The following is a 13,597-nucleotide window of genomic DNA, read 5'->3' as shown; positions in this document are numbered from 1 at the left end:
GGACAGAGGCAGCAGCCACTCCGTCCGTCCGCCGATAGCGCTTCTGAGTTCTCCCGAGCTCTCGGGGTCTCAGAAGGTGGTCAGTGGGACGCCTGGCCTCCTCTATCCCGAGCGAGGAGGGTGCCCAGGGATAAGTGATGGGAAAACAGACCCTGCACATGAGCCCCCTGAGATTAAAGAAAAGAAGTGTGGGCACTGCTGACGTCCGTGGCCACAGACCGTCCTTTAGGGTGTTGTGGGGGGAGAGCCATGGCAAAGCCGTCAGCATCCGCGGACTCGCGGCCCACAATGGCCACATCGAAGTACGTCTTTTCTCTCTGACACTTGGCTCATTTTCAGAAAACTGTTCTGATTTCTTGAACAATTTCACTGGACCTGAAGCCCCTCCGCAATCAGGAAAGTCATCGTCACGTCCTTTCAGCTCCCCATTCCTGTGACTCCCCCGTTGGGCCTGTCATTTCCGAGGGGCTGCCTCATGTCACATCTGCACTGAGTCCCCGGGGCAGACATTTGTAACCTCCCATCCCTCCTCTCCAGTGGAGAGAATTTGGCTCCTCCTGACACACCACCCACCAACTGAGGGGGACGGAACTGTCACAGGAAGGAGGAGGGAGTGACAATGACATAAGCCCAGGGCCCATTCTCCCGGGGGATGTGGGTCACTTGTGGCACCCTTTGTTTTTCATCTGTCCTACTAGCCTGCAAACAGCCAGATTTCCCAGAAGATACCCATGTCCCTAACAAAATGCCCCTCTGGCGAAGCAGAGGCCTGGCTCACACCCCGTGGTAATTCACAGATGTTTCTGTTTGGCTTGGTTTCCCTTGGACTAAAGAGGAAAAGGAACAGGAGGGGTTGCGGAGGAGGGGGTGGGACAAAACAAGAAATGCAGGCATCACCATCAGGCTGGGCCAGGGAGAGGTCAGGCCCGGTGCTGGATTCAGCGCTGGAAGAAGGTGGGACACAGTCTGGGAAAGTCCAAGGCCAAGGGCGCCGGACCCCACAGCAGGAACACCACCTGCCTGGGGAGGGGAGTGAGTTTGGGTGTCCAGGATTTTTAACTCAGGTTTCAGAACCACCTGAGTTAATACACGTGAAAGCACGTCAGTGACCTGAAGAAGGAAGTGAGTGTCGGCTGCATGAGCACCGGTGCCCTCAGCAGGGGTGGGGGTGACCCTAACGCCAGGTTAGGGTCACCCCGACCAAGCTGTGCCCTCTGTAAGGCTGAGGAAAGCTGCTGTGCCTCCCTTATTGTGTAAGGGGAGTGTAGCCTCAAAGTGAGAAAGTCCAAATCGACCGCCAGTGGTAATGGCCAACATCAGGCACCACGCAGAGCTTCACCCACTGAACTCACAGCCTCCAACAGCCCCGGAGGCAGGCACTGTCACTGCGGCAGCGTCACACGCCCAGGGAGGGGAGTAACTCCCACAAGGTGGGGTGGGAGTTGGCACGCCATCTCAAACAAGCCGCAGTTTGATCACTGCCCACTTGGTGTGGTGTCCACACTGCCACGGCGCTGATTGCAGGCTGCCAGGGTTTCCTGCGGGCTGCTGGGAGCTGGCTCCGGCGCTCCTGTGCGAGGACACAGATCCGGGAGTGGTGGGGCCCCCTGAATGCAGGCGCACGCCATTCTGCACCATTACTTCATCCACACAGAGTGGCCAGGTGGCCTGGTGACTAAGAGCACTGATTTAGTGACATCCTGCCCAGGGCAGGGAAGGACTCGGGACATTCTGGAAGTCCTTCCCGACAAGGATCCAAAAGCCAGAATGGAGTTCAGTGGCAGGCTTTCAGGAGGAGCGCCCCCACCGCACCCCCACCCCATAGGCAGCATGAGTTCAGGAAACTACAGAAGCCAGAGCAGGGGCTGAACATAGACAAAGGTGCCCCAGGAAGTCCCAGGGGGGCGGGAAGGCCCACCGGCACCAGCCCGCAGCCCCCGGGGGAGGAGCGGGAGGGTGTGAGAGGCCTCTAAGTGAACAGGGGCACCTGAAGGGCCTCCAAGGTGCTCAGAGCACAGAGCACGCAGACAGCCACCTGCTTGGGCATGAGCACGCTCGCCCTGGGGATGCTGCCGTTGTCAGTCGTTCAAAGACTGGGCTGGACATTACAATGGTGCTAATTTCACCTCCTATGCTTCACTCAGAATATAGTAAGCTCAGCTGCCTGTGATCACGGGAGACGGACAGACAGCTGAGCTCCAAAGGTCTCGCCATACAACACTGGATTTCCCGTAAGAGGGGCCTCGACTGCCCCGGGGGCTTACGGGGTCGAGCTAGAAAGAGTCTGCGGCTTGGGACAGAGAGGTGCTTATGTAAATGGAGCTGTTTATGTCGAGTCATTTTTCCCCTGTGTTTTCTGATGATCCATGTTCTGTGGTCCTTGAAGAAAACTGCTGTGAGACCAGCTTCCTCCCTCCTGAAACCCCTCAATCGGAACGTCACCAGGACGCAGAAACCCGTCAACGTTCTGCTCCTTCTTGCTTCCCTTGTCTGGACAGCAGACAAGGAAATGTGTGGGAAACAGGAAATGGCTACAAACTGAGCCCTTTCTTGGGAGCACGGAGGGCTCCCAGGGTCCAGGAGCCACCTGGCACTGAGGCATGGCCGCCCGGCGGCACGGAGCTGCTCCCTGCCTGCTGACCCTGTGCGCCTTTGAAAACAGGCAGCGTCAGGTCAGCTCGCAGAGCTGTCTCTCATCTGCGCACACGTGCTGCAGGGCCCCGGGGAGCAAGAACGGACCCCTCCACACCCCACACTGCACAAGGAAAGCCCCTGCAGACTGTTTTCTGGCCTGAGACCTTTCTCTGCTTAAGGAAATCCACCAGAAAACGGCCCTTTCCCCGGTCATGCCCACTGCACTCCAAGCCCTGCACCCCCGAGCCCTGGGGTCTGACCAGGCGCATCTCCTCAGGAACTTCGTGGAGGAGAAGATGGGCAGCAAGTTCGTGGAGGGCCGGAGCGTGGAGTTCTCCAAGTCCTACGAGGAGAGCAGCCCCTCCACGCCGATCTTCTTCATTCTGTCCCCAGGGGTCGACCCCCTGAAAGACGTGGAAGCCCTAGGTAAGTGTGGCCAGCCAGCGAGGGCCTTAGTCACCAGCAAACACCGGCCCAAACCCCAGTGAGATGACACGTCACACCCCTCGGGATGGTTATTACCAAAGACGCAGAAAATGACAAGCGTTGGGAGGACGTGGGGAAACCGGAGCCCTGGTGCGTCGCTGGTGTGGCCGCCGTGGAGGGCAGTCTGGGGGAGCCTCGAGAAGTGACACGTGACCCAGCAGCTCCACTCCCGGGTGTACACCCAAGGAACTAACACAGCTGCTCAAACAAGCACTCTACATTCACAACGGCCAACAGGTGCATGCAACCCAAGTGTCCACCAACCAACCAATGGATAACGGCCGTGTAGTAAATCCACACAGTGGGATAGTATTTCACCAGGAAAAGGAGTGAGGCCCTGACACGCTCCACCATGGATGGACCTTGTAAACTTTGTGCCAAGGGGAAGAACCCAGACACAGAGGGCCCACGTTGTGTGGCTCCATTTATCTGAAGGGTCCACAACAGGGCAATGCACAGAGACAGATGGCAAAGTGGGGCTGCCGGGGCTGGGGGAGGGGCATGGAGAGCGTTTGATGGGTACGGGGATTCCTCCTGGGGTGATGGAAATGTTCTGGAACCAGACAGATGTTTGCACAACACTGTGAATATGTTAAACGTCACTGAGTTGTACACTTTTTAAGATGGTTTTTAAAATGGTAAATTTGATGTTACGTGTGTTTTGCCACCAAAAAAAAAGTGGGGAGGGTGTGGCAGTCCCAGCCGTGGATCGCAGAGCCTCAGCCGTTGTCAGTCATTTGCCCCCACACTTTCCCTGCTTTTCTTTCCTTTAGGGAAAAAGCTGAAATTTACCATAGACAATGGGAAACTCCACAACGTGTCCCTGGGGCAGGGACAAGAGGTGGTGGCTGAGAACGCTCTGGACGTGGCTGCAGAGAAGGGACACTGGGTCATTCTGCAGGTACGGGGAGGGTGGGTGCTGACACCTCTGGGGGTGGGCGCCATGCTGACGGGTGTGGGGGTTGGCCGTGGGGTTCATGTTCACCAATGGGCAGGAGGCAGCCATACCAAGCTGAGCGCTGCCTGGGTCAGCCAGGGAGCGGGGGCTGTCGACTGCTCCGGTGGAGGTGTGGCTTCTTCAGTGATGAGAAGGCCACTGGGCTTCATGCCAGAGAACCCCTACAGAGCATGATTTTAAACACAAAAACACTGGTGACAAAAGCGCCCCTCCCCCTCCGCAGTCAACAGCCAGGAGGCTTGTGTTCCCCATTTTGGGGAAATCCTAGCACGACCCCCATGAGCCCATGCTCACCCCGGCTTGCCCCCTAGCTCCTCCAGGCTGGTCTGACTCCCACAGACCCCACCGTGTGCTGACACGGCCTTGCCTGAACCCAAGTGGAGAGCTCAGCGTCAAGTCGTTGCTTTTTACGCAAAGCTGTCAGAGGAGGGGTGGGGACCATACAATCTCAGTTTATGCCGGGCCCGCAGAGAGTGGGTAGGGCTCGCCAGGAGGCTGGAGTCCTGGATTAACTGAGCACAAGAATCGCCTCTGGGGCCACAGAGCTTAGCTGAACCGATCCTGCATGCCCCGCGGCCCGTAAGGGTGGGCTGGACGGTGGGGTGGGGAGCGCCGGTGATGTTAGGAGGAGCCCGGCAGAGGACACAGCAGACTGGCCTGTCCATGTGGGCCCAGGGCAGGGAAGGCGTATGTGGGCACTAAGCCCGGTCTTGGCCGCAGAACATCCACCTGGTCGCCCGGTGGCTGAGCACCCTGGACAAGAAGGTGGAACGGTACAGCCTGGGCAGCCATGAGGACTACCGCGTGTTCATGAGTGCGGAGCCCGCCCCCAGCCCCGAGTCCCACATCATCCCCCAGGGCATCCTGGAAAATGCCATCAAAATCACCAATGAGCCGCCCACGGGCATGCACGCCAACCTGCACAAGGCCCTGGACCTCTTCACCCAGGTAAGGCGGCTTCTCCTATGCGCATGCCCAGTGCCAGTCCCCAGTCGGAGCGGCCCAGGGACCCAGACCACATGGAATCACTGGGCCTGCAAAGCCAAGGATCCGACTGCACTGTGAGGACACTCCATGCTGGTTCTCTCCCGACGCACGCACGCACACACACACGCACACACGGTCACACACACACCTAGCGTTGCAAAGTCAGTATGTCCCTGAACGGGTGCACAAAGTGCTGTGGGAACAGCCATCACTGACAGCTTCATAAAACAGAAGGGCACGTTTATAATCAGTTTTGTGCCCTGCAAGTCAGTGCAGGTCCCGGGCCTGGGTGTGTCTGAGCACCTCAGGAAGGGGCCCAGCTCCCGAGGTTGGGTCCCGACGGTCAGTCGGTTTTGCTGAGGCCACAGCACCTCCTTGGTCTGTCCTCTGGTAACGCCAGCCTCACTGGGCTGTGAGCTCTGGTTCCCTCCCCAAGCCGGCCACCACCTTCCCTGGCTTCCTTGCGCCCTTGTGCAAATCCTTAGCATCAATATCCATTCTTTTAGCACCTGACCATCTTCTGTTGCACACTAGAACTTTCTGGGTGCACAGACTTGGTCTCCAAATCGGAGCCTAAAACCTTCTTGAGGAAGAATGCCTGTGTTCTCAGGTAACGCCTAACAAAGATCTACTTATGGAGTGCATTGTGCCAAGAGTGTGTAACTTCTATGTCTGATGTATTTAATACATAAAATAATATATGGAATTAGCAACTAACAACTCCCTACCGGCTTTGAAAGGACCCAGTAAGATCAGAGTGAAGTCATGGAGAACTGAGGGCAGGAAAAGAGATGTGCAGAGTGGTCGCACATTCCTCCCTCTAAGCACAAAAGGCTGCGAGCCTGGCATGTGGCAGGCGCAGGGACATCGAAGCCAGTGCCGGGAAGTGGGTGCCCAGGCAGACAGCCAGGACCAGCGGCGAGTAGGGAATGGCCAGGTGCAGGGAGGCCCGGGACAGACTACACAAGGGGCTTGAGAGCCTGCAGCCAATGCCCAGTGTGAGGGGGGCATGGGGAGTGTGGGGAGCTGGGGCCCCTCCCCACATGCCCACAGAGCCCTGGGCCCTGGGGCGCAGTCAACGCTGAGCAGATGAGGAAGACACAGCTGAGCTTCCAGAGGGTGCCCACTTAGTAAAGACAAATCACAGTCAGTAAAATCTCACAAACCTGATTCAGAACTTGGGCTGGGTCTGCCATTACCCGGGGCCATGGCAAATGGAAGGGCTGGCTAAGCACCTGCCCCCTTGGATTGTTTTTGAAGAGCTAGGGTACTGTTTGTATATAAACGATGAGGAATGCTGGTAACTGTGAAGGAACATTATTTCTCATTAAGTAAGCAAGGAAGGCATGTGTGGGCACCATGCCTGAAAGGTCCTGGCATGGGTGATACTTTGTTAGGGAGCAATCATTTGACTTGTAATCAGTGCTGAAGTGATAAAGCACTTGCTGTCTGTGTTCTAAGTGTTCCTACCGGGCTTTGCAGACCAGAGAGACTTTATCCCCCACTGCACCCCACCCCACCCCACCGCACCGCACCCGTCACCCGCGCACCAGCTGGCAGGCGGGACTCAGCCCCCTGGCGCTCTGCATGGGCTCCGCTGACAGCAGCGTGTACCCCGCAGGACACTCTGGAGATGTGCACCAAGGAGCTAGAGTTCAAGTGCATCCTCTTCGCCCTGTGCTACTTCCACGCCGTGGTGGCCGAGAGGCGCAAGTTTGGGGCACAGGGCTGGAACAGGTCGTACCCCTTCAACAACGGGGACCTCACCATCTCCATCAACGTGCTCTACAACTACCTGGAGGCCAACACCAAGGTACAGGGCGGGCCTCCTGCCCGGTCCGTTCTCCTCCTGTTCTCCTTTGGATAATTCTTAGTCGTATGTTTAAGAGATCTTAAGTGAGGTTAAATAAGTGTCGCAGCCCAGGAAAACCTGAAACCTAAGAATCACCTAGACCCCAGCAGCCTGAGACAATGGTCAGCATCCAGTCCCTGGCTGCCACCACAGCAGGCGTCAGCCTTCTGGCAAAGTCTCTGCTTGTGCTCACACTCCCTGGGGCCTGCCCATCTGGCACCTGACAAGTCCCAGCACCTTGGGGCAGCACGAGCCGATCGTGGACAGGGCTGGTGCTCAGTCAGCGTCTGGAGACAGAACCCAGTTGTAGAGCAAGGGCCAAAAACACCTCCCTGGAAAGATGGCAATGCTTCCTACCTTTTTTATTGAAAATTCAATGTCTACTCAGATGCATATAACCACAGAGGGCTGAAAAGAAAGCCAGTGGCCTCCAGTACTGGGTTGCGGCTATGAGGGCACCAGCAGACTGGGGAAGGGGGATGCAGGGGGACAGGGGTGTCCTGGAGAGGTGAGCCCCGCAGTGAGTGGCTCATGCCCCCATGGGTAGCCCAGCAGCCTGTCTAGAGACCCCCTAAGCCTTGGCCTCTCACCCTGAACCGAGGGCGGTTCTCCCGCTGCACTTGGCCTTCTCAGGACCGTACGTGAAGCCTGGCGCTGACCCGGCAGCGCCTCTGAGCCCCAGGAAGCAGAGGACTGTGCCCCCCATAAGCCTTGGGCTCCTCCTCCTCCCTCTTGCCCCTAAAGCAACAGCAACAAGAGCGGGCACCAGCACCTTCTTAAGCCAAGAGGGGTGGACAGGGAGCAAAAGCAGTGCCCGGCTTGCCCAGGGAGGCTCCCAGGAACCTGCTGGGGCATGAGTGAGGGGGGTGGTCACACAGCTGAACCAGCGGGCAGAGCTGGCACCTCCCTCCCAGCGCCCGGGTGGCCTAGGCACCCACCCCTAGTGGCACTGTCAGGGCGCTGGTGCCCAGGGGTCTGAGTTTGAAGCCTGGCCCTGCCCCTCACTAGCTAAGAGATTCCCCAAACCTGAGGACAACACCCCAGCCTCAAAGCTTTGGGGTTCAGGGAGGAAAGGTGCAAAGTGCCCCACCTGGCCTGGGAGCGCTAGTCTCAGGAACCCCTCCTGTCTCCCACCCTATTGTGATGCAGGGGGGAGGGGGGAGACTTCAGCCCTGCACGTCCACTCCCTGGGACGCCTGACAAACATCACCTTGCCTTGCCCTTGGCCCAGAGTAGACCCCCTGCCTTGACAGCCAGGACAGAGCCCCCAACCCAGATTGGGGGGGGGGGGGATGGCCTTCCAGGACTGCTGTCACCCAAGCCTGAGCCTGGAACGTTGTGTTTGCCGGCCTTGGAGAAGGCAGGAGAGAGGGACAGGCAGCAGTCAGTTCACATCCCCCCCGCCCCCCCCCCGCCACCCCCACCGCGGTGGTTCCCAGGTCCTGTCGCCACCTTTCCCTTCAGAAGATTGCTCTCCTCTGCAGTGGGTCAGGCCAGGTGCTGGTGGTCACTTCACCTAAAACAGGGTCCATAAGAGCCAAGCGCTGGTAGCGTGTCTTCCAACACTCACACCAACAAATCGATACAATGGGCAAGACCTGAAGGGGTTTCCTCATCACTGCAGCCTGTCAGATTGGGGCTCTCTGGGGAGACGAGGGTGGGAGGAACAGTCTGGTTAGAATTTCGCTTAGCCGCCTCCCCCGTCACGCATGTGTGAATCCAGGCTGGGTAAGCACCTGCTAGAGACTAGGCGTGCGGTGGGGAAGGGAGGGGTAAAGAACGGCACAGGAACCCACGTCCTGCTGGCAGTGTTTCCTCAGGCCATGCACTGGGCCTGGCCCACCTAACCTTCCCTTTGTCCCAGCTCTCGGCCTCAGGAGGCACAGTAAGTACCTGGAGGAAGTGAGTGACGACGCTGTCATGTCCCAGGGCCGACCCATCCTGCCTCTCAGGGTGTGTCCGAGTTACACACACACTGACCAGCGAGGCCTGATGTGTGACAGGCACCCCAGGGATTACATCGGCAGGTGTGGGACACTGATAGCTTCCGTCCCTGGGGGTTACTCCACTGCCCCACCCCAAGGGGAAGGCCCGTCCCCAGGAGGCAGAGTGGGATGTGCCCACCCTGCCCCACAGGAGAAACAACAGGGCGTCCGTAAAGCAAAGAAGTAGCATGCCGAAACCACCGCCTAGCACATCCCACAACAGCTGGGCTGAGAAAATGACCATTTAGAAAATAGTAACTTTCTGAGTAAAACTCGTGAGACCAGACAACCGATGACTCAAAGTTTTATTCAGTGACCTTTCGTTTGCACGTAGCTCGTAGACCGTGGCTTCAGGCAGGGCGCTGTGGCAGTCATGTTGCTAAATGTCCAGCTCACCCTGGGGAGCGGCAAGTAGAGGCAGTGGCGGCCGAGCGTGCGTGGGAGTGGAGATGGGGGGGGGGTCCCACGCCTGCACTGCCCAGGGCAGCTCCCCACCAGCACGTGGCACGCAGCCAGTCCAAACCGAGGGGTAAAATACACACTGATTTCAAAAGCCAGGTACAAAAAAAAGAGTCAGTGGGATCAGAAGACCCACTTGAAGATCTGACAACTGGGCTTCATGGCCAGAAAGCTGCACGGTGCCTGGGAGTCAAAACCCAATCTCCATAGAATTAAATGTTCTGGTGAAAGTAGACAGTGAGGGAATCCCAGAGGGGTCCCCCTGCCACCCCATCTCCGATCACAGGTAATAAAGGGAGAAACGGGCAGACGGACAGTGGGCTGGACGGTGGACCTGCGGACTCTGGGCCACTGGCCATGAGTTCCAGCGAAATGCAGTCAGAGGGCCGAGGGCCACCTGAGTCAGATACCAAGGACCGATGGTGGTGTGCGGGGTGGGAGGAGGTGAGCCTCGGGCCTGGTGACTGAGGGTAGCAGCTGCCGTGGAGGAGTTGGCATCACCCTAATTACAGACAGAAAGGGGTCGGACGCACCGTCCCTCACTGCTGCCGTCCTCTGAAGGTGCCTTGGGATGACCTCCGCTACCTTTTTGGTGAAATCATGTACGGCGGCCACATCACGGATGACTGGGACCGCCGGCTGTGCAGGACGTATCTGGCGGAATACATCCGCACAGAGATGCTGGAGGGGGAGGTACAGCTGGCCCCGGGGTTTCACATCCCCCCCAGCCTGGATTACAAGGTAAGGAGCGCTCCTTCCCGGGCACGGACCACAAGCTAAACATGAGCTCACTCTGTGACACAACCACGACCAAGGCTAATGCCATCCTGGCCGGCTCCCGGTCAGAGCCTCAGATCACAAATGGGACATCAATAATTGAGCAAGAAGCCAGGAAACCAAAATGAGAGGGTTTGAAAGGCAGCCTCCGGGAGGGGGAGTGGAAACTTCCCTATGTAGCTGGGGAGCAAAGGGGAGCCGCCCAGGAGGGCAGTCGGGACCACTAGGTTTGTGCAGAGGGTGAGATGTGCATGGGTGGAACATTCTGGAAAGGATGTCCCAGCTTGCACAGCTCTCCCTTGGCAGCCTGACTAACCACCCCTTTCCAGAGTTATCATGAATACATCGATGAGAACCTGCCCCCCGAGAGTCCCTACCTGTATGGCCTGCACCCCAATGCAGAGATCGGCTTTTTAACGGTCACCTCGGAGAAGCTGTTCCGTACTGTCCTGGAAATGCAGCCCAAAGAGACGGACTCAGGAGCAGGCACCGGCGTGTCCCGCGAGGAGAAGGCAGGACCCCTCCCATCCTTCCCGGGGGCGGTGGAAGGGCAGGGCCTAGAACCTGGGGTCGCCCTGGTCAGCCTCAACACCTGGGAACCTGCTGGCACCACACTCGGGTCCCACCCCAGACCTCAGCAACTCCAGTGGCACTGAGCAGGCTCACAGGCCTAGTGAGGGGCAGGAGGTTCCTCCAGCATCCCCAGCTGAGTGCCCCAGAGAGCACCTGCCCTTCTCCAGCCCAGCCCTTAGAGCACAAGAGCAGCAGCTGAAAACCCCCGGACAGCAGCACGGATAACAATCAGATGAGTGGGAACAGGCCCTTCCTCCAGGGGAGCTTAGACGGCAGTGGGCAGAGACGCTCAGAGAATGTAGGAGCATTTCATAAATTCTCACCTGTCTGGGCTCCTCTGCCGTCTTTGGAGGTACAACACCTTTGCACTTTGTAATGTATTCAGACGAGGTCTGTTAAAAATTAGCTAACTACTGGGCTTCAGAGCAAGTCGACCAAATTCTTGACTGGAAGACTCTCCGTGCTATTAGGCCCCGTGACCTTTTCTTGGTCTAAGGATGGAAACCAGGACTCTATTGCTGGGAAGGCGATGTACCTGCCCACTGAGTGGGCCACTCCTTGAGGGTGTGACCAGCACGGCCCCTGCAGATAGTCCACACGGAGGACAGAGTCACATCGGGTGATCTGAGCGGGGCAGGGATGCTGCTACATCCAGGCATGTCTGCAGGGACCAGGCTGGGGTGGCCTGATGCTCCTGGGACACAGTCATGTGGCCTTGACAGTGGGGCCAGAGCACTCCCAGCCCATTGGCCATGGTTCCCTCCCCTCGCCGGGTGTGTGGCTACACCTGTGATCCTGGTTTTCTGGCCACTTGTGTCTTTGCTGCTGGGTTTGGAGCTGTGGACACCGGGGGAGGGCTGGCTGGCTGGGGGCAGTGACAGGGCCGGCTGGGGCTTCCTTCCAGGTGAAGGCCGTGCTGGATGAGATCCTCGAGAAGATCCCAGAGACGTTCAACATGGCCGAGATCATGGCGAAGGCGGCCGAGAAGACCCCCTACGTGGTGGTTGCCTTTCAAGAATGTGAACGAATGAACATCCTAACCAACGAAATACGCCGCTCGCTAAAGGAGCTAAACCTGGGGCTGAAGGTAAAGTGTGGGTCAACAGGGCCCAGGGATGGGACTTAGGAAGTGGACTGGCCGGTGCAGGCTGACTCCACCTCAGCTGCACAACCACCCAGCCACCCCGGGCCACCGGGAGCTCGGCCCCTCGGCCCCGGCCCCATCTGGCTGTCCCCCCACAGGAGGCACAAGCGTGGCCACGTTGGGGGCTCTGCAGAGGCCCCACATTGTCAAACTACATTCTGTGGGCGACGCTCAGCACACGTGGGTGGGTGCTCTCTTGCCTGACCGAGCGCGCGTGGAACAAGGTCCGGCGGGACTGGCCAGGCCTGCGTCCGTGCCGAGTGGCGCAGCCTGGGCCCCCCAGCACCCGTCTGTGTGTCCCTCAGGGGGAGCTGACCATCACGACCGACATGGAGGACCTGTGCACGGCTCTGTTCTACGACACGGTGCCCGACACGTGGGTGGCCCGGGCCTACCCCTCCATGATGGGCCTGGCGGCCTGGTACGCGGACCTGCTCCTGCGCATCAGGGTGAGGACAGGGCTCCCAGGTGCCCCGCCCCCAGACCGTGGCCCCGCCCCCAGACCGTGGCCCCGCCCAGGCCTGGAGGCCCCTGCTGGCCTGGCCTTTGTCAGAGCAGGGCCAGAAGGGCCTGGTCCAGCCAGAGACGCCTGACAGTGCAGGCACTTCCTCCTAAAGGAAGAAGACAGCAGGCTCGAAGTGAGAGCAGATTTTATTGACACACAGAGCGCTCTCGCCAGCAGTGCTGACGACGCTCGCTCGAGTGACGCCCGTCAGCGGGGGCCTCCTGCTAAAGGCGGCCAGGTGACTGAAACCAAAAGCCTCTTTGGGGCTTCCAAATTCTCAAATGGTCAGCCATCCCTCCTGGCCCTGCTCTTCCTGTCCCCTCATCTAAAATGGGGCCAGCCGGGCTAACTCCATGATCTGTCCGTAAGGCGGTCTGCACTGCACTGGGAGGCACGCACTGACCACTGGCTTTCCGTCCAGGAGCTGGAGGCCTGGACGACGGACTTTGCCCTGCCCACCACCGTGTGGCTGGCCGGCTTCTTCAACCCCCAGTCCTTCCTCACGGCCATCATGCAGTCCATGGCCAGGAAGAACGAGTGGCCGCTGGACAAGATGTGTCTGTCTGTGGAAGTGACCAAGAAAAACAGGGAGGACATGACGGCGCCCCCACGAGAGGGCGCCTACGTGTACGGGCTCTTCATGGAAGGTAAAGGGGGTGCTGGTCTGTGGAAGCTTCTAGAACTGGTCCTGCTTGGCTGGAGACTAGCTCTCGGCAAAGGCAGGCTGTGTGCGTGCTGTAAGGGGGCAGGTGGGAGGGGCACTCAGGGCGACGTGGCTCTCAGCTTAGAGCTGCCTGAAGACGCTCACACAAGGTCTGGAGGAGACCGAGTAACGGTGCTCCAGACAAGCGGCTGGGCCTGCTCCGCTGCAATAGCCGCTTCCTCTCAAACGGGAGCACCAGCTCAAGGTGACGAGGGGCTCAGCCCTTCCAGGCCGTGGGGCAGGGAGCCCGGGCTCGATGTGCATTTGGTAGGTGAGGGGTGAAGGTCCAGAGCGCCTGCAGGTTCCACTCCCCCTCCAAGCTGCTGCTGCCCCCAGGCACAGGTTTCAGGGGAAGGGCCGCCTGGCCATCCACCTGCTCTGAGCCTGGTGCCAGGCCGTCTGAGGGGCCAGGACCAGCAGCAGCTGGGCAGAGGCCACACAGCACCGTCGGGCAAGCCATCTCCTTAGCCCCACTGAGTGCCAACAACTCCACCATATACCTCCATCCTACTCAGCGAGTGACGTCAGCCCTTA

The 13,597-nt window shown here is 58.9% G+C and overlaps 1 protein-coding gene across 1 annotated transcript in view; it reads left to right on the top strand.

Annotated features, from left to right (window-relative positions):
• Window positions 1-13,597, top strand: part of DNAH17 (dynein axonemal heavy chain 17) — a 99,778-nt gene that overhangs the window by 85,209 nt on the left and 972 nt on the right. Inside the window, exons 70-78 of the mRNA XM_088802429.1 lie at window positions 2,912-3,060; window positions 3,894-4,021; window positions 4,799-5,026; window positions 6,687-6,878; window positions 9,923-10,102; window positions 10,468-10,650; window positions 11,616-11,798; window positions 12,161-12,304; window positions 12,782-13,007. Coding sequence (XP_088658555.1) covers window positions 2,912-3,060; window positions 3,894-4,021; window positions 4,799-5,026; window positions 6,687-6,878; window positions 9,923-10,102; window positions 10,468-10,650; window positions 11,616-11,798; window positions 12,161-12,304; window positions 12,782-13,007 — 1,613 coding nt within the window. The remainder of the gene's footprint in view (window positions 1-2,911; window positions 3,061-3,893; window positions 4,022-4,798; window positions 5,027-6,686; window positions 6,879-9,922; window positions 10,103-10,467; window positions 10,651-11,615; window positions 11,799-12,160; window positions 12,305-12,781; window positions 13,008-13,597) is intronic.

This window comes from Rhinolophus sinicus, chromosome 12, assembly GCF_057876585.1.
Source record: "Rhinolophus sinicus isolate RSI-liver-muscle chromosome 12, RSI-T2T, whole genome shotgun sequence".
NCBI lineage: Eukaryota > Metazoa > Chordata > Mammalia > Chiroptera > Rhinolophidae > Rhinolophus > Rhinolophus sinicus.
The sequence above is the reverse complement of the archived record's forward strand: the minus strand, read 5'-3'. Positions and strand labels throughout refer to the sequence as shown.